This window comes from Cariama cristata, unplaced genomic scaffold (assembly GCF_000690535.1).
Source record: "Cariama cristata isolate BGI_N322 unplaced genomic scaffold, ASM69053v1 scaffold8115, whole genome shotgun sequence".
NCBI classification, from domain to species: Eukaryota; Metazoa; Chordata; class Aves; order Cariamiformes; family Cariamidae; genus Cariama; species Cariama cristata.
In genome coordinates, this window is record NW_009618057.1 from 634 (window position 1) to 28,390 (window position 27,757).

The following is a 27,757-nucleotide window of genomic DNA, read 5'->3' on the forward strand; positions in this document are numbered from 1 at the left end:
TATTTAAAGGTGCTGAGCTGAAGGAGGAGCTTTTGGAATAATCTGTTTTGAAGAATCTACCATTACTGTTTGCAGTTGTTTCTAGAAGCGTTTCAGAATAATGTCATTTCAAAGCAACGTATTTCAAAACTGTTTATTCAGCGATAGGATAGCTTGCTGAATGGTGTGTCAAATGTGTTTGATATGTGTGATGGTTAGAAAGTTCTAACTGTACTCTTGCATTTAGTCAGAGTAATTATGTGAATAGTATTATTTACCTGAGAATGAAGCCTTCATAGTCAGGTATAGTCAGCTTGTGACTCTTTATGCAATTCAGGTGTGGCTTCTTTGTGTGACACTGAGTGAGGTTGCCTTGGTGCAGGGATGGGAGGTAAATTGAGCCTCAGCAGTGGGAGGGAGGAGGCAAGCCAGGAAGCACTGCTGGTCATGTTGGAATGTCCTATTCTGCAGCAAAGCTAAAGCAGTGACACCCCAACGTGGGAGCTGTTGCTGTTCAGCTGTTCTGAAAGTCATATCTCTGTGGTTTTCTGAGGTGGGCAATATGTCTTTCGTGGCATTCAGATGTGTGAAGTTTGGGGTGTAGCGTATAGGTCAGGAGGGTTTGCTATTCTGGTCTAACCTAATACATCTCTACACCTGTCCCAGAAAATGTGCCTGCATAGCTATAACAATGGTCCTGAAATTGAATGTAACTTGTCAGACCATGAGTTTCAAATTTGATGAATGGTGAAATATATAAGTGTTACTGGCTCTTGGAAAGGAAGAAAAGGATGGAAGAAAATGTGGAGGAAGATTTGAGTATTAGCAGGTTCTGCTCTCTGGATAGGAAATACATACTTTCCTAGAAAGTAGCACTGTTTAACTCAATCCAACAAATCTTTTGTGTATTCATGTACGCTTTATTAGTCACTGGTGTTTGTACATTGCCCTGTGAGAAGCAGTAACTGAGTGGTAAACATAATGTCCACGTAAAACCTATTCAAACGTAGCTAGAGGAAAACATGGAGAAAAGACTTTAAAGTGCTGTGCAGAAAGTGGGAGTTCACATTACAGTGTATGGAGATGGAGTTGGTGGACTTTGTAGCAGGTGCCTATGGAATGGCTGAAATGGCCTTTAAGTTGCAATTTTCTCTGTCTTCTCAGGAGATAATTTTAAAAGGCAAGATCATTCATTTTATGGTTATAGCTGAGGTGGTTGCCTCATGCAGATTGTTGTATCAATACCCCATTTTTCATGGATAATGTTCCTTCACCTTTTTTACAAAACACTGGTGGATTATGATGTATTAGGAGAGAAATTTCTTAAATTCTAGATCCTTTTCAAGTACCAGCCTGTTCTTTCCTCCCTTAGCTGAATTATCTTCTGTCTGTGATCCCTCTGTACTAATTATGACTTCCAGATATTCTCTCCCTTTACTTTTGCTCAGTTTTGTCCTCTGCCCGATAGCCCTCATTCAGCCCGATGGCCTTGCAGTGATTTGAGTAAAAGTGATGGTGGAAGTGCTCTTTGGCACAAAGTCCCGTATGGCTCCCTGTGTTGCAATTGCCATGACATGTAGAATTGCTCCTAATATCGGTAAGACAACATGCCCATTAAAATGTTGGCAGACAGTTATCACAGTATTTCTACTACAATGTGGAGATCAGTGATAGCGATAGCACCTGTGGAAAACTTTTAAGAGAAGGGTGCTCGATAGAGTTAATCTTACCTATCAGTCTGTGTTTTGTAGGAACAATTTTGAGACTGCTTTCTGTAGCTCTCATCACATGCTGACAGTTGATTATTTCCTAATGATATCAACTGTGAAATGTGGGCCTTCTCTTTGTTTTATTGATGTTGTTAATCTGTTTTCTTAAAAGTTGGCATTAAAATAAAACCATTAAGTTAAACTACAGTTTAAGAGAACTTGAAAAGTTTTTAACTGTCATAGAAACTAAAGGTGAAATGCCATGATCATTTTAGTAAGGAAAGCTAGGTCTTTGTAAATGGAAAGTTTTCCAGGAGTCTCCCTTAGCATATGCAATTGCAGGACTAAGAAGGTCAGTGTGCTTGTGAGAATTCCTGATTTAAATCCCAATTCAGGAGGATTCCAGCGTTTCTAAAAGCTGTTCGTTAACTTAGTACGGTCTAAATTGAGACCTAGGTATATTTTCCCAGACTACCTCTTAGGTGTTTCATGTAGACTTTTACAGTAAATTCTTAATTATTAGGCAGTGGGAGTTTAGATGTCCTAGTTGCTGGAAAAACCTGTACTGTATGTACTGGGCAGCATGCAGCAGGTATTCAGGAACTGTGTATGTAGCTAAGGGGTTTTTGATTGGGCAGAGGATTCTGCCTGGCTTTCCCAGATGTTCACAGGTACCGGTCTAGCTTTTCGGATGTGTCTGTATTCCCCAGTGCTCAAGCGTCTGAGTAACTGTAGCTGAAAATTTTAAAAGCCTTAGGTTGGTGCCCAAAATGGTAAATTTTGAGTTCAAACAATTGTTGAAAGGTACGTCTTGATAGATGACATAGTGGAATATGACACTTGTATTTCTTACGAAGTTATTTCCTAGCATTGCTGTGTAGGAATGTACTCTTGTGGAATATTGTGGTGTTGTTCCTTTACAGTTGCATGTAGGCTGCATCATAAGTTACTGAAAATATGGTTAGAGAACTCTTACAAAATTTGATACAGCAGAAGACTTAAAACAAGCACACTTGGGAGAAATACTTTTTGCTATTTGATTCTTAAAAGAAGTTAGAGGATTAAACAGTTTGCAAGAATGAATGGTTCTTGGATAATGAACAGAATGAATAACTAAATGCATTAGTGAAAGTCCTTAAAGCAGTGTGTATTTTTTTGTAAGCAAGTTCTTTTTTTATGGTGTTAGTGTGCTGCATGTTCCGTACTCAGACCTACCCTGGAATTACTGCTTTAGTTATAACATTCCTTGCCTGAGTTTGTTGCTTAAGTCAAGAAGTAATCATAAGATGGAGTATTTTAACACTATATATTTAACTTGCAACATATCAAATATTTGTTTTTTTGAAGAAGTTGCTGCATCCTAGAGTCTTAATTTCTTTTTCTTTCACCTTGGAATTCTGTGCATTGCTTTTAGGATTTAAGAAGCCCTACTCAGTGTTTATTGATTGTAACTCAGTTACAGTATGTGAATATGCGACTATCATTAAGTGCATTCATTATTTAGTGGTTAAAAATGTTTGCGTTTCAACATTCTGCTAATGGTTATCTTTTTATTTTAGTGATAAACAGAGAAGTTGACCATGACAACCTTCCTGGAATTTATCCAGCAGAATGAGGACAGAGATGGAGTTAGATTCAGCTGGAATGTTTGGCCTTCAAGTCGTCTTGAAGCCACAAGAATGGTAGTCCCGGTGGCTGCCCTCTTCACGCCACTGAAGGAACGGCCAGACTTGCCTCCTATTCAGTATGAGCCAGTTTTGTGCAGTAGGACCACGTGTCGAGCTGTTCTGAATCCCTTATGGTAAACCTAATACATATGTTATGCCAATATTTTACCTTACAAGCAGTCTTTAGAATAGTGCCAGTTAAACTATGCAGAAGATCTGGTGTGTGGAAGTTCAAGTACTCCTCACATGAGTGTACAGCTCAAACTTCTAGATCTTAGAAGTTTCTGCACATAGATTTGCATATGTAAGATATATATATTTAAAACATAGCTTTCATTTAACCAGTCTTTTCAACGTACTTCATTTAAGTAATGATTAGGTACGTTATTTTTCTGCAACTAGACATTTTGTGAGTTGGTGTACTCCTGGATTTTGCCTCTGGAAAATTACTTGGGTAAAAAGTTGCTATGCTGTATCTTTTTAACTATTGGACCCTGATATAGTTTAATTTTCAAGTGAAATAAACGATATTTATTGCTGATCTTAGTTCATTTGTAGACCAAAGCAGGTTAGCTGGTTTAGTTTACCAAAAGAGAAGCTGAAAGATGTGGCAGGTACGTAGATAAATAGGTCAGAAGTAGGCATGAGAGAGGGTGAAAAGCTGTTTAGCTAAAGGGTGATACTGGCACAAGCACAAATGATTGTGGACTAGTCATGGATAAGTTTAGGCTGGAAGCAGAGGAAGTGTTGCTTATGTCGTTCCAATCACAGAAGTATGGAAAAGAAACAGAACAATTTCTAAGGTGGAGTTTGATAGACATGGGAAAGGTACTGAGTGATAGTGAGAGATTAGACATGATGTAAAAGATCCTGTAGAACGAACTCAGTTTTATGAATGACTTATCCCTGCTTGGAAAAAATTACCGTTTCAAAGCAGATGTAAAAATTGTGTTTCAGTGTTAAACAGACGCAGTGGCTGATTATGCTGGAAGTCAGAGTTAGTAGAAGCTAACTTTTTCAGAAGAATTATATTTTATTGAGGGCTGGAAGAAAAATAACAGAAAGACAAAGCTGTAAAGGGTTAGTTGGATCCCTGACATTACAGTGAACTGTGTGCATTTTTCCTGTATCATGTATGCAAACCATGATTGGATTTTTTTTTTTTAATACAAGGTGTGATTAGAGTCTCAATTTGGGGGGACCTTTTGAAGCCTGTGTGGCACAGTGTATTGGGCTAGATAATCTGCAGGCCCTGAAGGTGATATAGGTCATTTGATCTCAGTAGAGCTGTGTTGTGTTTACAGTTTGCTGGGACTTATCCAAAGATTTAATGATACTTTAAAAAGACTTTTGCCTGTGTAGACAGGAGAAGATGTGATAGCAAGAAGTGTACATTGAAAAAATCTGAAGTTCACTTTCCCTTAAGATGTGAGTAGGACTTTGTAAGATATCTGTATGGCATGAAGATACAAGTTGCATTTTTTTATTTTAACTATTTGAATACTAATAAAAATGTAGGTAAAAGGAGATAGGCTTGTCAATTAAAAAGATTTTATTTTCACTAGAGGGGTAGCTGTTAAGTTGGAACCTGTTTTTTTAGGGCATAATGTATATTCAGGACAGTCCCAGACTCTGATAGTTAATAGACATAGACTGAGAAAGGAGAAAAATGCAAAGGTAGGGAGAGTTATAACGATTTGCCTAAAGCCATTCAGAAAGTCCCTAATGAAGGTGCTGAGTCTGTACTCTCAGATTTCTTATTTCCTCCTTCTCCTTGAAGACCATTCTTCTTCTCTAAAGACAATAATTTGCCTGATATATCTGTGTAAGACTGCACTGATTTTTGAATTTGTAATATGGGTATTTAGGAGAAAGTATATTAGGAGGAAGCTTTTTCAAAGTCAGTGTGTTTCTGAAAAGTTAAAAGAAGTGTGTTCTAGGGTCAGTGGAGGAAAATGAATTGTTCATGCTATGTAAACTTCTCTTATTGTATTTTTATAGCCAAGTGGATTATCGAGCAAAACTCTGGGCTTGCAACTTTTGTTATCAGAGAAATCAGGTAAGAAAATGAAACATTCAGGGTATAGGAAATCTTTTTTATAAGGTAAAAGTGAAAATCCTCATTTTTCACATTATAGTTGCAAACTGAAATTGAGAGCAATGACATGAGTGTGCAGCTATATCTTCAGAGATTGCATTGAGATTTTTTTGATGACATCGATAGTGAACATCTGTTGCAGAAGAAGTAGTCCATAAGTATGTTTTTATTTTTGTAGAAGTTGTAGTCTTTTATTTGCACTTAATTTCTGTGTTTTTATTTGCAGTTTCCTCCTACCTATGCTGGCATATCTGAAATGAATCAGCCAGCTGAACTTTTGCCTCAGTTCTCCAGCATTGAATACGTAGTACAGGTAAAATCATTAAATAAAGTCTTTAACGTCTATAGCCTTGCAACATACAAAAGGAATTAATTTCAATTTTATTTCTTCACTGGATTTTAATGACTGTGAGTCTGTATGTTCTTGTTAGTAGATTGAACATTTAGGTCATCAATTGGAAATGGAAAACATAACTTTATAAGGGCACAAGGTTGGCTAATAAGTGATTTAAAAAAAAAAAAAAAAAAAAAAGAGGTCTCTTCTAAAGGCAATATTTCTGTTAGGTCTGTTTCTTTACCAGGACTTTAATTTGTGTTTGTGCTGGGGATCTGCTTGCTGCTAGTGCTTGCTCAAACTATTTCAGTTCAAATTTGGCTGACTGTTGATTCATCTCTCATTAATCATTTGAATTTAAATTAGTATTTAAATGATTATGAGTTAGTTTTAGGGCTAGCTAGTTTAGAGAAAACAGCTAAAACATGTTTAATTCAGGTGTTTGAATTCTAATAGTCATCCTTTTTTAGCACAGAAGTTACTTGAATAGAAATTAAAAAAATGGACCTAAACCCCAAAATTGTGAACATTTGCAATTGCAAATTTGTAATCCCTAAATTCTATTTTTGAGGATTAAAATTTGTAAGACTTCAGTGTGGCATTCAGATTATGAAAAGAAGAGCGAAGACTGAACAGAAGCTCTACTTTTTGCCAACTCTTATAACGCGGAGCAAAGGGGATATTTGCTCATAGTACAGCAAAATTAGTTCAGAAAGAATAAAAAGAACTGATGATCTCAAGAGTAAAATTATGAGGTGAAATGCCACACAATGTCATCAGGTTGGAATATTTTATAATAGTGAATAGCTTTATGACTGTTACATTCACTTGGAGCAATACAAGCTCATTGTGTATGAAAAGATTTATATAACTGATGCATGCTTCAAAGCTATCATGACATACCAAAAGGATTTTTTTTTTCCTTTGTAGTAAGCATTTCATTTTTGTGCAGAGTTCATTATAGTAGGGGTTTTGTTCCCCTTTAGCCCAAGATACTGATTACCACTTGAGAGGGAGCTAAGTTAGATGGAACGTGGACATTATTGGTGTGATTAAAATTAAACCTTTTGCAAAATGTACTTTATTTGTTTATTTTTGATCCTGTAAGTATTGCAAAATTTGTGATTATGTGATTATGTTTCTTAAAGCGTGGTCCTCAGATGCCTTTGATATTTCTTTATGTTGTGGACACATGCATGGAAGATGAAGACTTGCAAGCTCTGAAGGAATCCATGCAAATGTCACTTAGTCTCCTGCCACCAACTGCGTTAGTAGGTCTCATTACCTTTGGCCGAATGGTGCAAGTTCATGAGCTTGGCTGTGAAGGAATTTCCAAAAGTTATGTCTTCAGAGGAACAAAGGACCTATCTGCAAAACAGCTTCAGGTAACGCACAAAGGCAAACAAAAAGAAATCGTCAAGGTGATGATGATGAAGAACTTCAAATAGCCTGTAAACAAATTTTGTAATAAAATCTTATCTATTTGACTACAGGAAATGCTAGGGCTTACAAAAGTAGCTGTATCACAAGTTGGTCGAGGTCCTCAAGTACAGCAGCCACCACCTTCTAACAGGTAATCTCCTTAAAACATCTAAAAACCATACCTTGACTACACTGATTTACTGGAAAACTTAAGTTTTGTGACAATGTAAGCAATCAACTGACAATTGAACCTTTTGATCAGGCACACATTTACTAGGAGACTAATGGTTATAGCCTGTTTCTTTCCTACAGTTTGTACTGGGAAGAAAAGACTTAGTGGGTGAGAATGAAGTCATCTGGGCGATGCTTTTGAAATGTTCTGAGAGAACGTTACATAGGCATATCATAGATATGTAAATAATGATGGTATGCCGGAAAGTGTTAATAGCTGCTTTAGTGCCCCTTTCTTATGTGGATATCCAGTCTTGCCTTCCCTTTGTCTCTTTCTTCCACTCCTCTCCCCTCCCCTTCTGTGTCTCATTTGGAAATTGCAGATTGGTGTTTGATTCTCGTGTGTATTCCACTGTGACATAGAGGAAATTGATGAAATGATAGAAGAGAGACATTTTGCAGTCTCTGCCCTTCAATAAATAGCTGCATTTGTAGACAGCCTGTAGCAGAGAGCATGAAAAATTCTTTCTACATTAATGTTTCTTCTGATCTTTGATTTTCACTGAAGTAGTGAAACTTGAGTTTCTTTTTGAGATTCATAGGTCACCAATGCTGTGTTTTTTTGACTAGATAGAGTTCTTTCTGGATAGTGGTGATATCTCTAAGGCAACAAGTGGTTCTTTTACAAGCTCCCAGCTTCTTAAGCTGAGCATGCTGTGTATGTAGTGATACCAAACTGCATTATCTTGGTGAGGCAAAGACGTTGCTCTGAATCCAGACTAGAATCTAGAATTAGACATTGCTAATATATGTCTAATGTATTGATAGTGAGCAACTGATAAAATGTTTAACAATTTGAATCTAAACTAATTCCATGTATTTGTTTACAGATTTTTGCAACCAGTGCAGAAAATTGATATGAATCTCACTGATCTTTTGGGTGAACTGCAACGGGATCCTTGGCCTGTTCCACAAGGAAAACGGCCCTTACGTTCTTCCGGAGTGGCTCTTTCTATAGCTGTAGGGCTCCTTGAGGTAATAGCTTTAACTACAGTTGTGCTAATATGTAAACAGATCATTTTGTTGCAGAAAAGCTGCCACAAACAATACGTAAAAACCTTAGTAACTGATGCATATTAGATTTGTATGATGATTCTGATGGGTATCATCCCTTACAAGCGTTGAATAATTGTAGGTGTTTTTGTATTTTAATGAGGCAAAATTGAAACTTTGAATTAATGGGAGATGTAAGTTTTGGGAGGGAAAAAGTAGTTAGTGTTAGAATCCTATCAATGTGATAAATACTCGCATAGCTATTTCTTTCGTTCAATTTGTAGCAAAACCTGATGGTTTTATTTGTCTTTTATTTTCTGCAGTGCACTTTTCCTAATACTGGTGCACGTATAATGATGTTCATTGGAGGACCAGCTACGCAAGGGCCTGGCATGGTTGTAGGGGATGAGTTGAAGTTACCTATAAGATCATGGCATGACATTGAAAAAGACAATGCTAAGTACGTTAAAAAGGGTACTAAGGTAAGAGATGATCATGGGTGATATTTTAGGCATCTTACCAGTAAGTAAACATTTACATTGCCTGGCACTGTAAAATACTGTTAGTAGTAGCAAATGTATAAAGAGGTGGGAATTGTGTGGTTTTGTTTACCTGTCTCTGAGTTGGTATGACTTCAGGAATTTCTTCAGAAATTTCAGTATATTGATTTAGGACTTTCTGTAGCTCACATTAAAGTTCTTTGGAGTCTTTCTCTGGTTTAAGACAGAAAAGATTTATGTGACTAAATGATATATCTAGAGTAAGGCTGCCTGCTTCTAGGACAGCTGCTCAAAACTGGCTCTGTAGTTGGGGGAGGGTTAGGCAGTAGAGTTTCGGCATAGTTCATTTTGTCTTAAATGTACATTTGGGCAGGTGAACTGCATCCAAAACCTGTTGAATTCATCTTAACTGATTATAATGGGAACTTAAACAGTTAGCTCAGTTGCTGACACCTGTCATTATAGACACTTGAGATTAGAAAGGTAAATTCAATTCTGTGTGTCCAATCTAGTACTTAATGCAAAGTTTAAAAAGAAAGAATCAAGGTAATTTTCTAGTTTAAATAGCAACCACTGGACTGTCTAGTGTGAGTCAGGTTCTTAGCTGGTCAGGAAAAAACCCCAAGTGCTGAAAATTCCAGTCTTAATATTAACTTCAGGAAAAAAAAAAATCCTTTTAGCTTTTATTAGAATATGATGTGAATAAAATCCGATAATGTTGTTTTAGAATAATTTTGGGAGTTTAGGATTTAATATGAAGTTCACGTTGTAAATTGCTATGAACTGTATTTTCCTCATTTAGCATTTTGAAGCCCTGGCTAATCGAGCTGCAACAAACGGTCATGTTATTGACATATATGCATGTGCATTGGATCAGACTGGTCTTCTGGAGATGAAGTGTTGTCCCAACTACACTGGGTATGTGCCTATTCATTTTTAAGTAGTATAGGAAGATGCAGGTGGGTTTTTTTTGGTTTTGTTTTTTTTTTTAATTATTTAACAGGAAGCACCAAAAACATTCTGCGACTTTTTAAAAAAAACTGCACCAACCCAGGCTGATATAATGTGATGGTTGTGTTTCTACTGGAATTTTGGAATTTCTCAGCCTATGGGAAATTTGTCACCACAGTTGTGGATTTGTTCAGAAGAGAGTTTGCTATTTTTCTTTTAATATGATCTGTTTGAGGTGTAAATAACATTGATATCTTTTAAACAGGCAATTTATCCTATATACTGTTGCTATTTTTCTTTTTCAGCATGAGTATATGTAAGCTACAGGTTTCAGTAAAGATAAGGACCTGTCATCCTTCTTTTTCTTGCTGTTCAGAGCGGTACAAAACCCTGTGTTATTCTTTCTGTCTTGTTAATGCCGTTCTTCTGTATACTGTTGTTCATAGGTTCAATACTGTCTTAGGTGATTATCAGGTACATCTGTTGCTCCTGATTTTTGCTCCTTCTGTTCAGTTCTACATTTCAGACATGGTCTTGTATTTCCTTCAGCTTGTCTTGCCACCGATTCAGTTTAGTATCATCAAAGCGAATTCTGGTCTTTCTCATGAAACCGCTCCCCTGTTTTCTGTCACTGTGAATGACACCCTCACCCTTCCTGTTAAGCAGATCTGCAGTCTGGGGTAGCTTTTGACTCTTGCTTGTGTGTTAAGTACCTCATTCAGTTTGTAAATCTTACCAGTTCTTCCTCTGTATTGTTTTCAAAGACTAGCTTTTCTTTCTCTTTCAGAAAGTCTTTTCTACACTCATAATATTTCATCTTTACTAGTATAGCTGCCTGCTTTACATACCATTTGATTTTTAGGTTAGACTTCTGTATTCAGTCTGGATTCTTTTGCCAAACTCATTTTTCTTGCTTGTTACTGTTTGCTTTGTCAGTACCAACTGCAGGTAAAATTAAATGAAACATCTTTGCTTATCAGTTTAATAACTGGTATATCTGTGGGTAACAGGCCTTCTTAGTTGCCTGTCAATATCTTCGTATGACAGAGGATCCTAAGCACATACTACATATCTAGGTGTACCAAGAAGCATGAGAGATGATGATGTTGTGATGAACGTATGCCACTGAGTTTCAGGCCAGCTTGGCCATGCTAATCACTGCTGGATTGCTTCTTTTCAGAACTGTGTGTATAACCTTAGATTGGGAGTTTCCTCTGCTCGGGCTCTTCATGTTTAAGTTTGTGACTTTACCTGCCCAACTGACTCCTATTCCTTTTCTGCATCAAACTCAAGCTGTATTTTTCTATATAGTACAGTGTATTTTTGCTCTTTCTGACTGCTCTTGTTTCTGCTCTTCCAGCAAAGCTAGCCTTAATGTATAGTTTGTCTCTTTCTCCTACAGCTGTTCCTATTTTCTGTTTGGTTACATCCTGCATACAGGGAGGAATTTCTGATTCTGCCCATGTCTATTTTCTTCTATCTTTGAGTATCCACCTGAAAACTTGTCTAACTTCTTTCGAGTGTAATGTTTGACCTATTAACATATTTTACTAATATGATTTACTTAATATTTTTTGATGAATAAAAATAATATCTCCCATTACTGTTTCCTAAATGCACTGTATGATACTTCACGATAAATGGCAACTGTTGCAGTTAACATCCACAGAATATTGCTAAGCATAAAAATAAATAATGCTTCTTAAGCATAGATTTAAGCCTGAAATAAGGAGTGAACTACACAAAATAAAATGGTGTGGGGATAAGTTTGGAGTATTGAATATTAGAAGTCAAACTGACTTTGCACGACAAGGTTACGAGACGTTTGTAGTGTTGAAGTTCAGCATAATATTTTCCCAGTGAAAGATTTTGTTATATATCATAATCACAATGACCTTAAGATGCTGACTGGGCAAGAAGCTCACTTCAAAATTTCATCGCTAACATTCTAGCAAAATATTAATTAGTGATAGTCCATTGTAAGAAGGCAAAAATGTGCCTCACAATGAACTGTCTTTAGTTTTAGTCTTTAATAGAAATCAGCTATATAAATCCCATATGCTAAATTATTGCATAATAAGTAATCTATTTTAACGAGAGGATTTTGTTTTTTTTGTTGTTGTCTAGAGGCTACATGGTAATGGGAGACTCTTTCAATACATCTTTATTCAAACAAACGTTTCAGAGAGTATTCACGAAAGATATGCAAGGACAATTTAAAATGGGATTTGGTGGCACATTAGAAATAAAGGTAAGAATACAAAAATGCAATGTGTTAGTGAAACACTGGAATAGAATGGCTACAAGCTGGAATCTTTGCCCTCTAAGGAATTTTTAGGAACATACCAAACAGATGTGTTGGGTTGACTTGGACATAGCTGTTACTGCCTAGCTATCTTTTTGCAGTTCCGTGATTCTGTAAATGTGAGTTAGGTATAATGTTAATTCCTTCTTACCCTGTGTTTGGTGACAGCTAAAAGGGAGACTAAATTAAAATAAATGTCTCTGTTAGAAACTCACGATGCTGTGTGCGTAGATTTTGGTACCAGTAGTGAGTGTTTCTTGGTTTTAGGTACAGGTTGTCTACATAGTCCAGGACAGCTTTCCTTTAATTTTCCATCCTTATCAGAATCCACTCTGGCATTTTAACAATGTTCATTTTCATCTCCAGTCTTGTGAGAAGCTTAGAGCTGAATGTGCTGTAGGTTCAGGTACTGTCTTCCATGGTGTTTCTTGCAAAAATATTGCAATCCTGCCTTATAGAAGAGTACAGGGATATTTTGTTGTTCAATAAAATTCTGTTTAAGTTTTTACTACTAGGATAAATAACTGAACCCTCTTTTTTCATGTACGTGTTCTTGTGAATTTTGTTGGAAGATACTGGAAAATGCAGGAAGGGACCCCCAGTTCTAGAGGGATGTACAAATTGCTTCAAATAGGAAAATGACATTGCAAGAATGTAAAGAACTGGATTTTGCTTTTAGCTAAATATGTTTAGGAAAGAGTATAAATTCATTGTGGGATATGTACAGACTTATCTTTCCAGTCTTCAGTTTTAATCTCATCTTGCGAATATTTTAATTACTTTTGCTAGAAAATAGACATTGTCCAGTATACTTTCTAGGCTCTCAGGTTTATAAATAACAGCAGCTTTTCTCCATGTTGTAATTTATCTTCATGCTGTTGTTTCAGATGTACTAATTGGTACAGAAAACATACGTAATTAAGTGTAGAAAGTGAGCACATGGAAAGTTTCTTTAAATGTATCAAACATTATTATCTGTATAACCTTTCCTAAAGATATCAAGAGTCTGATATGCATTGAGGTTTTCATTAACTAGTGATAAAATAAGACTGAATTCTTAGTGTGGCATATAAATGTATTTTTTTTTTTCTAAATATGAAGACTTCAAGAGAAGTAAAGATTTCTGGAGCGATTGGACCCTGTGTCTCTCTCAATTCTAAAGGACCTTGTGTCTCAGAAAATGTAAGTAAACTTTGCTGAAAATGAAGGTAATATCCTACTGTGGAAAAGTAGGATTTAGGATTTGTGGATTTGAAGAGAGGCTGAAACTTTTCCATAAATGGAACAAATACTGTTCACTTTTTACCATTTTAAAATTAAATACATGCAAGGGCTGTTTTTTTGGATAAGCTCTTGTTCGCTGCTAGATTAGATTCAAGTTATATTAGACTTTTCAGATCCCTTGTTACTTGTTTAGGTTTGTCCACTGGGTGATTGCTTTAAAAATATTGCTGAGAAGTTATACGCTGGCATAGCAGAAACCAAGTAGAAAGTGAGTTAGCATGCTCCATTGTGAAAATCAGAGCTATGTCCTTTTATCCAAAGAGAACCACAAAAATACTTTGTTTCGAAAGACTGAGGGAACAGGAGGACACAAGATCATGGAAACATCCCCTGTCTTCCCATTTCTGTAGCTGTTTCACCAAATGCACGTTTAATTAATTGATTAGAAATCCAACTATTACAGGCTCCTGAAGTAATTCCTTTAAATTTACATCAGACTTAAATAACAATTTACTTTCTTATCAAATGATATTGTTACAGCGTAATTTTGCATTTGATTACTAATCAAAAACAATTCCTGCAAGTAACCAAAATGTCTTACTTTTGAAAAGACTCACTTTTATTCCTAATAATATGCATAATAGAACACTTTCTAGTATGAAAATGCTTACAAATGGCCTGCTTTAATCAAACGTTTTTCATGCCTAAATTTTCCTTGTGTTTATGATTGCATCTGTGTGAACTAAAAATCTCAGTATAATCAGCATATCTTTTTTCGTAGTGGTCTGGTACAGATTTTCTTATTTCATCACTGGAAGGACTGCATATATTACAATGGAAGTTAAAAACCCAAAAAACAATTAAATGTACACGTCCTTATTTAAGCCACATACCTAAATCATAGGAGGTAGTAGAAAATTAAATTGTGAATTCATGTCTCTTGCCTTGCAATTATATCATGATTAATTTCTATTCCAAAAACTTTTTCGTTCAAATTATCTGACCAAAGATTTTTGAGGTAAAACATATGAATAAAAGCTCGTTTAAAGTGGTAACTGGTCAATTATTCTAGCCATAATGCTTTTAACAGTGAATACAAGCACAGTGACAGTATTGCCGGTATAATTTTCCTTGAATGTTTTGTTTGGTTTCACTGAATCCATTAAAGATGACTGATTATTTTAATTGGTTTTGCTGGGTAATTATGTATTATTATTTATGACAAAAAGGAATTGTTACTCCAAATACATCACTATCAGTATACAGTTACCTTGTTAGTTTCTAGAGACTATGTAACTACGTACTATACACTATGTAAGCTATCTACTTGAAATTTTTCTGATGTGCCTTAGAAGATTCATTCCACTTACAAGTGCGCTTTGCCTCTTCTCTTGGTACTGTTTAAGCAAAGTCTAGTACTTTTTCATGTTTCTGATTTGCTTTTTCCATTTTTCTAATGCCATCTCCTTGTTTCTAATGTTTTAATCTTTTGCAACCATCTTTTTTTTATTATTCCTGCATCCAATGGTGCAGTTGTTTTGCAAGAGTGTTTGTTTGAGAAGTTGACAGAATGAGCAGGGAGAAAACTTGTGACAGAGTAGTTGTAAACAATTACCTATAACGGTCAGATGTTGTATTTCACAAACAAGGCATTACTTCTGGTTTGTAAAAGTAGTATAAAATCTTTCTACAGGAGATTGGAACAGGAGGTACTTGTCAGTGGAAGATTTGTGGACTTAATCCTACTACAACACTTGCACTGTACTTTGAGGTGGTCAACCAGGTAATAAATATTTGTCTACTTGTCTACTAAACACAGTAATTTTATTTTATGTGACTGCTAAAGCCTATATTTTTGTGTGGTTTCTTCAAGCACAGTGGCAGGGATACAAACGATGTTGCCATCTTGTGTTGTCAAAGTTTAGAGATGGACACTAACAGCTTAATGATGATCTAATCTTCTTGAATATGATAATGAGAACTAAAGAGCTCTACAAATTTTGGATAGGGTTCATAATCTCAGTCCAATTTTTCTTTTCAGAGTGTTACTTATTAAAATGTATTTCAGTTGCAATATATGAAAATACTGTAATCTGTATTTAAAAGTGCTTTTCAGTATTTCTCTGTGTTAGTTACAAGGTAATTACTCCATAATGTTACATTTTAATTTATGCTTTAATTACTCACTATTTGCAAGTAGAGATTGGCTTCATTGAAATGCATCAGGGGCATATAGTCTGGTTTCCTGTCTTCCTGAGGGTGTACTAGGAAAGAGGATAAAAATGTGACAACCAAGTGTGCTGCTTCTTTCTAGTACTTTCCCTTCTTCCAAATATTTGAAGCTCAGGAACTATTCATGATGATTGTAGTTTCTATATATTTAATATGCTATATTACATACTTTATAACCTATGCAAAGGTTTGAAAACTTGAACTTAACTTAGGCATTTTTCATTTTACTTTTTGCATATTTATTTTGGTCTTATTTTATTAGTAGCTCTAAGACTGGTCTGCTCATGATGTGTAATAGTTGATTTCAACTGTCCTCCTCTTTTGGAATGAAGTACTGTGTTAGTAGCATATAAACCCATATTTATTCTGACCAGAATTTTGAAATTTCATTTTACACCTGGACTCCAATCTTTACGTTTCAATGGCACTTTCTGGGATTCATTAACCAACATTTTAGAGTAGTATCAGCTTTGTTGCCCTGTAATTCTAGTGAATCACGTGATGTTCAGATAGAATCTAATGAAACCAGCAATTGTAACACAGCCCATTTGAAAGTGTTGTCTCTGTAAGGGTGTGTGGAAGGAGAGAGCATTGGTTGCTTTAAGAGTCTCTGGTGGAGGCAGCAACTGCTCCTAACATCCCTTAACAGTCTCCAAGTTTATTAGCCATGTTTGGTAAAGGTACTAACATAATAAAAAGCACCAGACAATGCATTTATGTAACTTGAGCTGCCTGTTGGGAAGAATTTTATAATTTTCTAGTAATTCACTATACTGTAAAATCTTGAGATTCCCCTCCATTTAATTTTTTTTTTCTCCTGTACTTAGCACAATGCTCCCATTCCTCAAGGAGGACGTGGTGCAATCCAGTTTGTGACTCAGTACCAGCATTCCAGTGGACAGAGACGTATCAGAGTGACCACAGTTGCCAGAAAGTATGTTTTACTTGTGATGAATCATCTTCAAAAAAGCATGATATATATTTGCCTTTTAATCTTTAGATTTTGTAACCAGTCTGTTGTTTTGGGATATGCAGTGTCAGAGGTGCTGAAGGCATGATCATACCTTTGAGACAGTTCCCTCTCTTGTTCTGTGGGCTGTTTCTTCTCGGAGGGGTTGCGGTGGCTGTATAATGATGCTATGGGAGTGCTCTGAAGTAACCCAAGTGATTTTAGGTGAAGAGGAAGCTTTGAGTGAAATTCTGTGGCCTAAACTGAGGCGATGGTCGGACTTAGGGAATGGCAAAGATCACTTCATAACTTAACTTGAGAGTGCTAGCTGCGTTTCAGGGGGGTGTAAATAGCTGCTCTTCCATCTATAAGCTTTACTTGCAGCTTCCTTGATTCAGTTTACTTCACAAATTTAGAAGGTGATGTTTAATATTGTGCAGGCATTTTTCAATGTCCAATGACGTTTCCTTTAAGCTGAAGGAGATTATTGATCGGTTCATTTGGCAGAAAATTCAGTTTATCAAAAACAGCATTGCCCTAACTGTTGATATGAATATCTTGTTAACTTACGTTAGTTATATTAGTAAAATCTTCTTGGCAACTGATAAAAGGACGGGTGAATAGTTCACCTTGTTAATTGGTAAGAACAAGCAAGATGGACAAGAAAACTGCTAGCATGGGAATGTGTGATTACCTTCATGGACAGTGTTTTCTGTAATTGACCTTTCATAATGAATATTTTTCTAACATAATAACTGTTTTATAAGTGGCATTATGTTGTTTTGCTGGTTGCATGGCATCTGTACAAATAAGGGACATTTCTAATTAAAGAATGGTTAACTGAGAGGCTGCTCATTTATACCCAGTAGATTTTTGAAGCTCCAGCATGAGTTTGTTAAAATGCTACCACTGCTTTCTTTGCCTTAATTTTAAAGGGATATTTTGAGGTTGGACATCTTTCTTTTCACTGTGATGCAAATACTTGTATTTTTCTTTTGCAGCTGGGCAGATGCACAGACACAGATTCAAAACATTGCTGCATCTTTTGACCAGGAGGCTGCTGCGATTCTCATGGCTAGATTGGCAGTGTACAGGGCAGAGACAGAAGAGGGGCCTGATGTGCTTAGGTGGCTGGACAGACAACTTATACGACTGGTATTAAGAGTCAGATTGGTTTCTTGTCTCCAGACGTACCGTTCTTAAATTACTAGTGTTCAGTGATTGTTTCTTTAAAAGTAAAACAAAACAAAAAATGAACTGAATGCTGCATTTCCACAAGTGATGCAGAATTAACTAAGATTTTCTATCTTAAATGGAAAAAAGAACAGATATGTCTTTTATTCGTTTATTAATGTTTCCTCAGTCCTCAGCAGTTGGTCATTGCCAGCAATTGAGAGAAATTCTAGCATGACATTAGCAGAAATTAAAGCTTTCTCTACTTTCTGCTGCCTATAATGATATTGTAGATTAAATATTTTTAGCAAAAAAAAAAAAGTCAAAGTATCTAGAAAACCATATGGAATTTCTTTATTTTCAAAAGTTAAATTTTCTGTGTGTGGTGTTTTTTTTTTTATTTCTTACTTGTAAGTAAATAGTTGTTAATAATTTAATATTAAACATGTTCTCCAGGGCTGTTTAATCGTCAGACTCTGGTTAGCAATTTTATAGGAAAAAACCCAAAAAGCCTTTAAAACCTCATGCACAAGGAAATCACTGCTTGTTAAGAAAAGAACTTAGATCAGTGTTTTTGCTACGTTTCTGTTTGCTTACAAAGCTGTAAGCACCTCAAATCATGTGTCTATTAAAAACAAACTCACAGTAATGGCATGACCAAGCAATTATGTTTCTTAATTTAGATAAATTTTTCTTTTACTCCAGTGTCAAAAATTTGGAGAGTATCACAAGGATGATCCGAGCTCTTTCAGATTTTCAGAAACCTTTTCACTTTACCCACAGGTGAGTAGAAGGAGGGCGTGTCTATAAGGGATAAAGAGAGAATGGTTAGTAAAGGAAGAGGCACTGTAGGACGGAGTAAAATAAAGCATTACGCTGGATACCAAAATGAAAAGACCCCCTGCCCGCCCCGCAGCTACTGTCTGGCATGTGACATTAGGCAGATCAGTTCTGTTGTGTGTGCCGCTGTGTCCCTTTTTACCCTCTGTCCTTACAGCCAGACTACCTCTAACTGTGTGTATTTTTTGTTTCTCCTGTACTGGAATCCTCATCTTACCTGAGTTTGTAATTCAGGTAGTGACACAGTTTTTTTAAGGGGAGTTTTAATGAAGAAATTCAGAAAACATGAGAAAAGATACGGGTTTGCTTTGTTGTTTCTTTCCTATATGATTTATAATACTGACCTGAAAAGAAACACTTCGCTGGTGAAGTGAACTTGAGCTTGACTGTATTAAACTTCCTTTGCTAATAATCCATTCTAATAAATTCCTCCATTCTGATAGTTCCAAATATGTTACTTTTGAACTCTTCATAGACTTCCATGATATTTCTGTCTGAGTTACCTGCCCGTCTGTCTCAAGGTGTTAAGTGTTGTGGAGGGATTGATTCAGCAATGAAAGGATTTGCTTTTTCCATTTTACTAATGAAGTTCAACTTTGCTGTTGTTAATGTTCTTTTTTCTGTTTGCATGCTGTAACTTGTGTGTTCCAGCACAGCAGCCTCCCTCATAGGAACAGTAGAACTTAGAGTAAAGGAAAGGTTTGGCAATATTCAGTCACACTATTTATCAGTTAGTACTGGAGAAGAAGAAATACTAAACTTTTCTCTTAATTCAAGGCTGCTTTGTAGGATTATCCATTCTGATCTCTCTGTCTTCCATGAGAGTATATAAAAACTTGCAAAGGTGCATATAAAGTCAGAAATGTTAAAGGACTTCGAATTCAGTTTTTTTGTGGCAGTGGTCTCATGTAGTTCGTAGAAAATGTTTCTCTTCTTGTGCAACTCTCCTTTTTATCTGTGAAAGTTCAGACAAATGGTTTTTGTTTTGCAGTTTATGTTTCACTTGAGAAGATCTCCTTTCTTACAAGTTTTTAATAACAGTCCAGATGAGAGCTCATACTATCGTCATCATTTTATGCGTCAAGATCTAACCCAGTCGCTTATCATGGTTCAGCCGATTCTTTATGCCTACTCTTTCAATGGACCTCCAGAGGTATCATTGTATCTAACATAGAGTACTAAGTTAAAAGGTGCTGTTTTGAGAGAGATAATTGTTGTCCTCACTGTTACGTGTTATAAGGTCTGTTGTTTTAAAATTTATTGCATGAGAAAGAATATTCATTTAATATAGAACATACTATGAGCAAGGCATATCTTGGAATTCTGGTGTAGCACAGTATTGAGAACAAAAGTCACTTTGTGAAGAGATGATGTTTTAAACTAAGGAATGGTATTTTTTTGTTAGTTTTTGAGAAATGTAGGAGTTTTGCTTTTGTTTCTGTGGTGCCAGAATGTAAACATCAACAAAAATGTTTTTATTTAAAAATGTACTTTTTCTGTAGTTTGAAAGAAAAGTTGGGTTTTTTTGGAAAATGTACAAAATTCCCTCTTAACACCCTTATCCAAAGCTTCTAATTTGGATGTGATTACCATTACTTGTAGATTTGGTACAGAACCTTCCAGCTGACCTTATCATGGCACATTCTGTATAAACCTAGAATAAAAAGGTGAGCTTCCAAAAGCTTGTGAAAGAAGTGTAAGATAGGAGACAACAACAGTAGTCTGATAGATAAGAGAGAGTGAGGAAATGGTAAGACAGTGAAAATAAACATAGTAGGCAAGGATCTTGGCAGGCTGGAATTCTAACTTGTGTTAGGATTTTAAAAATTTTTTAGACTATGTCATGGGAATAAAAAAAAGACTTAAAAATGGAGTTTAAAATAAAGTAATGAGGTGGTTTGTGAAGAGCTACTCACAGGTGTAAGATCATTCTCCCGTGTGTGAATAACAGTTAGTCACATGGCTGATGCAAAAGAGGAGCATGATTGAGCAGGAGCTGACACCTCAGTATAGAATGAGTAATAATAGTTTTTTTGGTTCTTGGAATAGTTAATGTTTTTGATAACCCTGATAAAATCGATGAATTAAGTCATATGGTACTGATTCAGTTAAATCATATAGTGCTGATATAGTGTTGCTGCCCTTAAAAGGGTGAATTAAAACCTTAAATACTACATTAGATTTCATAAATCATGACTGTTTTACTACATACAGTATTGGTGGATATACATGCACCGTTATAATAGCTGCAAGGACAAGACTGAAAAAAACCAACCAACCCACAACACTCAAATCTTGTACTGAAATAACTACTGAATCTTTATACATTGAAATATAATTCAAGTTAATGACATTGTGTAGGTGCATATGGAGGTACTTGAAAGACTAGAAAAGTGCCATAATAATGAAAGAAGTTTCAGCTCTTGAATACGTTTTTTATTACTTTCATGAACTTATGTATTCAGAATCAGGCCGGATAACTTTAGAATGACATTGTGTGGGTTGCAGAAGTATAACATGAAAACGAGCAAATACGGAGCTTTGGTAAGTGATTGAAAAAGTTCCTAAGATTCAGTGACCGATTCAAAAAGCTGGTAATAACATCTGATTGCTCAGTTCTACATCAGTTGGTAATTTTTTATTTATTTTTAAATCTTAGCCTGTTCTTCTGGATAGCAGCAGCATTTTACCAGATCGCATTCTTCTTATGGACACCTTTTTCCAGATCCTTATTTATCATGGAGAGGTAAGATTTGTCATTTCTTACATAAATACTCTTTTTCTGTAGGAATGCTACATTATGAAAGTCAAGCCCCAGTTCTAACACACTGCAGTGCTTGACCTCTCATCTGCATGGCTGATACCAAGACTCCTAATTAATGTTTGTAGTTTTGTAACCGAACACGCCTATACACAGATACCTGACATTACTTGATGCTTTGGTTCTGTTGGTTATGATGGGTTTAGGATGGGTTAGCTTCAATATGGAGATTATTTGTTTTAGATCAATGTTTTTCCAACTTTTGAGAGTGTTATTCCCTGCACGCCCCCCTGCACCCCCCCCCTGCTTTTCGCTCGTTTATTTTAGACCTCTAAATTAGTTCTTCAGGGAAAGGGAGTCAGAACACCAAGTTTTATAGTTACCCTTCATCTGCACTGCTCTGGAGGAATGAAACTGCTCCTGGCAGTTAGGTAGATAGACATTCCCTAGTAATATAAATATAAATGCTTGTGACTTGCTAGTGGTCTGCTTCCCTGGAGGAACTGAGCTGCTGCTTTTTACTGCTTTGCTGCTGTAAATGGTTCACAACTGAGAGTTTGAGAAATACTGTTCTGGATCATGTCCTCATAGCTGCACTTTTAACAATAGTTACTAAACTTTAACACTTCTTAAGTGGAAAAATGTTCTCTGTATTTTTTGTAAGATGCTGTCGGGAAGCAGCAGGTACGGGCTGCTCCCTGAGGGAAAGGGAACAGGGAACTGAGCATGATTGCAAGGCAGGCAGAGGCCTCACCAGGGAGGACCTGGCCCCATTGCACCTGAGCAAGGCAAGCAGAGCATCTTAGAGACAGTAGTCAGGCTCAGCCTCCAGTCCAGATCACCAGACAAGTCGATGGGGATGAGGCAGATCCCAGTTCAAGCCGGGAAGTCGAGTCCCCGGGTGGGGGTCCAAATGAGTGGGCTGCACGGCCAGGTGCAGGCAGGGCTGCAGTGTAGCTCAGACAGGAGCCAGGAATGAGAGCCTCAGCTTAAAAGCAGCTGCCAAGCAAAGGAGGGGGGAACCCCTGCTGAGGCTCCCTCCAGGTCTTCCCTAACAACAGCCTGCATCAGTGAGCTGACCTTGAGCAGCCAGCTTCACTCCTAGAAGGCAGGGAGGTGCACTACAGGCCCCGAAAGATAAATATCAGTATAAATATTTATTTCTTATGTCATAGACATGCATATTAGAGAAATGTAAATAGTATCCTTGACCTCGTGAACTAAATATTTAGCATACAAAAGATGACAAAAAAAGGAAATAACAGATGGACCACAAATTGTTAGAGTTTAAAAAAAATAATCTTGTGGCATGTTGCTTGCACATCTTGGCTTTTAAAAATTAACTTGCATACTGTAGGGCAGAAAGGGGTGAGTGACAGAAAAGAGGTCAGCAATGGCACATTCTTCTCTGAAAAGCTCTGTGTATCCTCTTAAGAAAGATTGGTGAATCAGTTCTAAACTTCTTTTTCCCCCTATCCCCAGACCATAGCTCAGTGGCGTAAATCAGGTTACCAAGATATGCCAGAATATGAAAATTTTCACCACTTGCTACAAGCTCCAATAGATGATGCTCAAGAAATTCTCCATTCCAGATTTCCAATGCCCAGATACATTGATACAGAGCACGGAGGAAGCCAGGTATCGTGAAGTATATATTATATGATCTTGGAAGGGAAGTGTTAGTGATGTCATGAGATTTTTTTTTTTAGTAATAAATGTGCATTTCTGTGCTAAAATATATGTAAATTGCAAGTGAACATTTTGAATTTTAAAGCTTTTACAGAGCCACATATTTAATAGTAGTTTTTTGCCTAATTTGTGAATCCTGTTATTTATTACTATTTTTACCATACTGACGTGGATTCTCAGATTCCTTGTGTGAGGTGTGTAGGGCAGAAAAGATAGTACTTGTCAACTGTGGACCAATACCAGAATTCTTTGTGTTATTTTTTTGAATCTTATTAATTAATATCTTATTGATGTTCATATTTGTTTTGCTAGTGCTTAGAAAAAGACAAAAGCTTACTTTCTGCTGCATTGAAAAGTTGTTAGCAGTTCTTCGTTATACTATAGAATCCAGGGAGTGGCTTTATTTATAGAGGTGCTACTTGCTCTTATGAATAGGTATCTGTGCACGTTTTTATCTCCATTTCATACACATATAGTTTTTTCTGAGTACAAGAAACTTCTTTTTGGGAAGATTAATTTATTACCTGTGTTTTGTTTTTTAAAGGCTCGTTTCCTGCTTTCGAAAGTAAATCCCTCTCAGACTCATAATAATATGTATGCATGGGGACAGGTAAGTATGAATCTGCTGATGAAGCTTGTACACATGATTTTCTTTCTCCCTATTTCAGAAATTAGGTGACAAGTTGTGTATGTGTAAGTAATAATGCCAAGTTCCGAAACTGAAGAAGAAATGCAGTTTTGGCCTGATGCCACCAAAATTGCAAAAGTTAAGAAAAATGGATTTAACTTCTTCAGATAAAAATGATCTGGTTTGCTATTTTAAGCTTCTGTTAGGCTGCTTTCATGCCTAGCCATCCTTCTTAGGCAGATACCTTCAAATTCCTTAGAATGAGCGTGCTTAGCACACATAAAGAGTAAGGGACCTTTTTGCAGTAGGGGAAATAAATTTTGAAGTTAGTTGTAAGCAAGAACTGAAAAGTACAGCAGTACCAGTGTACTGATGTTTTCCAGAATTTTTGTGGCTCAGCTGACCAGGAATCAGTTTTTCAGATCTTGTCTTTAGGAAGCAAGTTATGTAAGAATCGAAATGTTAAACTTTATGGAGCAGCTTGTATTCTTGGACATTGCATCCCAGTTCTATGTTCTGCTTCCACATTCAACTTTTGTAGTGGGAAGAGAAACACTGCTGTGCGTGAATGCTAGTGCAGTGCCATTTTATCATGAAAACATATTGGCATCAGACAGTTGAAGCTACATATTAACTGTACTTTTAGAGTATTTTGCTAAAGGGTGTACAGTATTCAAGTCATGGATGGGAGAGTTCTGTAACAATTTTATGGCAGTGATTTTTATCAGGTAAGTTTTATTAGAGTACGTTTTCGTTGGGACGAATTGGTTCTAATGAAGCTTCTGGCAATGAAGAGCACTGAGATCCAGAGTGAAAATACTTGTAAGCTTTCTACTGAGTCAGGGACAGCATGATTTGAACCTAGCTCTCTTGCCTCCAAAGCTGATAACCTAACCAGCAATCTGTTAGTATCTCTCATGTTTCCTCCACAACAGACATGCAAATCCTGTAATTTGAAAGGTCTTGTTTTTATCTAAACATTACCTGGAAATTATTGAAGTTTTGACATTTCCAATAGTACAGGACAACTGTTTCCTGCTCATTTAATTAGTAAGCAAATGAAACAGTATTCCAAATGTAAATGCAAATGCAAAACAATTCTTGAGCTGATCTCTAACAAAATTGTTAGTGCTGGACAGGTGAGACTGATACACCTTAGAAAAGACAGCTTTCCCTTTTAATGTTGAAAAGAATTCAGTTTTAGGGAAACATAAGAAACGGTGTGTTAATCTCCACAGTGGCATTGCAGTGTGTGTGCTCAACGCAATATCCTCCTATGTTTGGAGGGTTTTTTGTGAACAAAGTTGAACCAGCTACGAATTATGAAGTGAGAAATGTAACTGTTGGGAGAAAATTTTAAACTGAATTGGTTTTGCTCTTGTTTTTCTCATGAGATTCCTGGATTGTTTCATGTAATTTATTTTGTGCATAACTGAAGGTCTACAGAAAAATTTGTTGATCCACATTGACCTGAAGAGGGCACCTACACACCACTGAAACCATGTTTCAGGAGGTGAAGAATTGACTAGTTTGGTTTTTAATATTGTAAATAAAGATTTATTTAAACTTCAGCAGGCAGGTGCCTTATATAGTATAGGAAACATTTTCAGAAAACAATGTTAAACTTTTCATACAGCTCTATTATGTTGGTCAGTCTTTGAAGATGCGGTTGAAATTCTCAGATTGTATTGGATATGGCATGTATTTGAGAATGCTTTTATTTTCAGCTTTTTTTTTTCCTCTTCAGTCTTTTTTTTGTCTTGGTAACTCTGGGGAATTTGTAATTTGAAACGAAAGAAGAGGTCAATGGCACAAATCTTATCAAATACTCAGCTAGCTGTCACCAAATCACTGTTAATTAAATTTAAATTCTCATTGTATGCCTTAGATCAAAATTTTGAATGAACAAAACCCAAAACTTAAAGTAATCTGTGAAAAATCAAAGCTAATTCTCATGTACTTTTCAAACTTGTACATTGTGACCTTGCTGGTTTTGACTTTATTCCTCAGCAGGTAAAGTACTCTGCTACCTTAACTACTAGAATGAAGCGTTCCCAGTCCTCGGAGTAAAGCTACTGCTGTTGGTGGTAGCAGTGGTGACAGCTGCTGCCTGTGTGCACATGTTGGATCAGGTGTGCAGCTTCAGGAATAGAGTCTGTGCATTGGTTTTAATTACCCTGAATTACCACTAGCAGTCATCGTGAGGGATCTCTTTTCTTAGGGATCTGTCAGCTCCTTTGGTGGTTTATTACTAGATGATGATGTACTGTCCTTCCATGCATAAGACGCAAGGTGGCAAATCATATCCTCGCTCAGAATTAAACTACTTGTAATTCACTTGTGTCTTCTTAAATAAGTGAACTCAGGTTTAGCATTGGGCAGTCTTGGAAGTAGAGCATCCTTTATTCTTATTCTGCCACCATCCGCTGATAGATAATTTAGTGAGCCTTCCCGGAGAGTGGCTGTATATTGTGTCAAGTGTATTGTAGTGGTCTAAGAACTCTTACTGCTCCTGGATTTGTGCCTTGATCATTGACCAAGAACTGGTTTTGGCCAGTTCTCAAAAAGGGGCACCAATTCTAAGCATCTTCGTTAAGACTTTCCTGTCTGTGTTTTGGAAGATTTTGTAAGAGTTCAGACAGCTCTGATTTCTTTTGGAAATATGGGTGCTTAGTACCTTTGAAAAGGTTTAATTATTGAGATTTGCGGGAATTCTTCCTACATCTGTAAATGGAAGGAATGGCAGATCAGTTTCAAAGGACTTGAGAGTTACTATGTAACATTTACAGAGTTGCCAACTGCTGTTAGACTGTAAATTTGTTTAAAAATAGTAAAAGATGACTGTTTTGAACTTCTTGGATTTCTGAATATTACTTCTGAGGCCAAAATGTAAATTGCAAAAATCCACCCAGAAGGTTTTTTTTAATCTTTTGTGATCTGATTTTGCAGTGGCATGACCTTCAGATGTTTTTGGTGTTTCTGTGAGGTGGCAGAGAGCCATAGGAGAGAATGGGCCCAGCTTTCTTTGAGAAAGGAAGTTGACCTTCATGTGGTGTCAAATTGGACCCTTAGTGGATTTGTTTCCTCCTTTTGCCATATTGATGTGTCTGATCTTCACTGACAGATACTGATTTGTTCGTTGCGTCACTTGCATGTTTCTGTCACATTTGTCTCCTCCACTGAGGTAGGAATGATACAGGAACTGTGGCATGGAAGTTTTATTTAAAAATTTGTAAGTTAGTATTTGACAGCTGTCAAAACCTCTGAGTTTTGGATGGTTGGTGTAAGTATCTTGCTATACTGCAGCTCATTGCCAGATGCATTAATATGGAAGAGAGTGTAGTTGTGGTTTATGCCTGGATTTATGTAAACATATGGAAATTTATGTAAATGTACAATCTGCTGGTTTTTGTCATAGGATTTCAGCCATGATGCACTTCTAAGGTCTTTCTAAATTTACAAAGTGTTTATTTAATGGAACATATTGTGCCTTAACATGCTTTTTCTTCACAATGAATATAATCAATTCTCCTTGTTTCCTTTTATTTTATAGGAGTCTGGAGCACCCATTCTTACTGATGATGTCAGCTTGCAAGTGTTTATGGATCATCTGAAGAAACTTGCTGTCTCTAGTGCTGCCTAAGATTCTGCAGTACATTAGAGGCACTGATAAGCTGTAGCCATACTTCAGCTTTTTCTCCTTTACCCTTTTCCATGTCTCTCTTGACAGAATGCTCTGATATGCACAAGCTGCCTGACAAGATATGAAGCAGTGTTGTTTTCAAAGAAAGGCTTTTGTTATCAGCAGATGTTTTAATGTGAACTGCAGTTTGTAAAAATGACAGGTAGTAGATGGTTAAGTTATAATTAGAGGAAAAAAAACCAGTCATTTTGATTACTGTGATACTACAATTATTTTGAGATCGTTTATAATAACTTTGAGATGTGATTTCAGTTTCCTTTTTAAATGGTTGAGGTTGATTCTGCTCTGCACTACAAGGGCACATGGAACAATAAAGGAAGTTTTTGGTGATGTCAGGCTTTCCAGACTGCCATATGACTACTTTTGCTT

General features: G+C 36.4%; 1 protein-coding gene across 1 annotated transcript; it reads left to right on the plus strand.

Moving 5' to 3' along the window:
* Nucleotides 1-3,263: 3,263 nt before the first annotated feature.
* On the plus strand, nt 3,264-27,757 carry LOC104162066 (protein transport protein Sec23A). The gene is made up of 19 exons (XM_009700713.1): nt 3,264-3,489; nt 5,357-5,414; nt 5,680-5,766; nt 6,936-7,172; nt 7,281-7,360; nt 8,271-8,415; nt 8,757-8,915; nt 9,736-9,851; nt 12,012-12,135; nt 13,291-13,371; nt 15,107-15,196; nt 16,473-16,579; nt 17,596-17,749; nt 18,473-18,550; nt 19,599-19,760; nt 21,267-21,353; nt 22,851-23,006; nt 23,602-23,667; nt 27,239-27,757. The coding sequence occupies exons 1-19, from the start codon at nt 3,269-3,271 to the stop codon at nt 27,326-27,328; spliced, it is 2,298 nt and encodes a 765-aa protein (XP_009699015.1). The 5' UTR covers nt 3,264-3,268; the 3' UTR covers nt 27,329-27,757.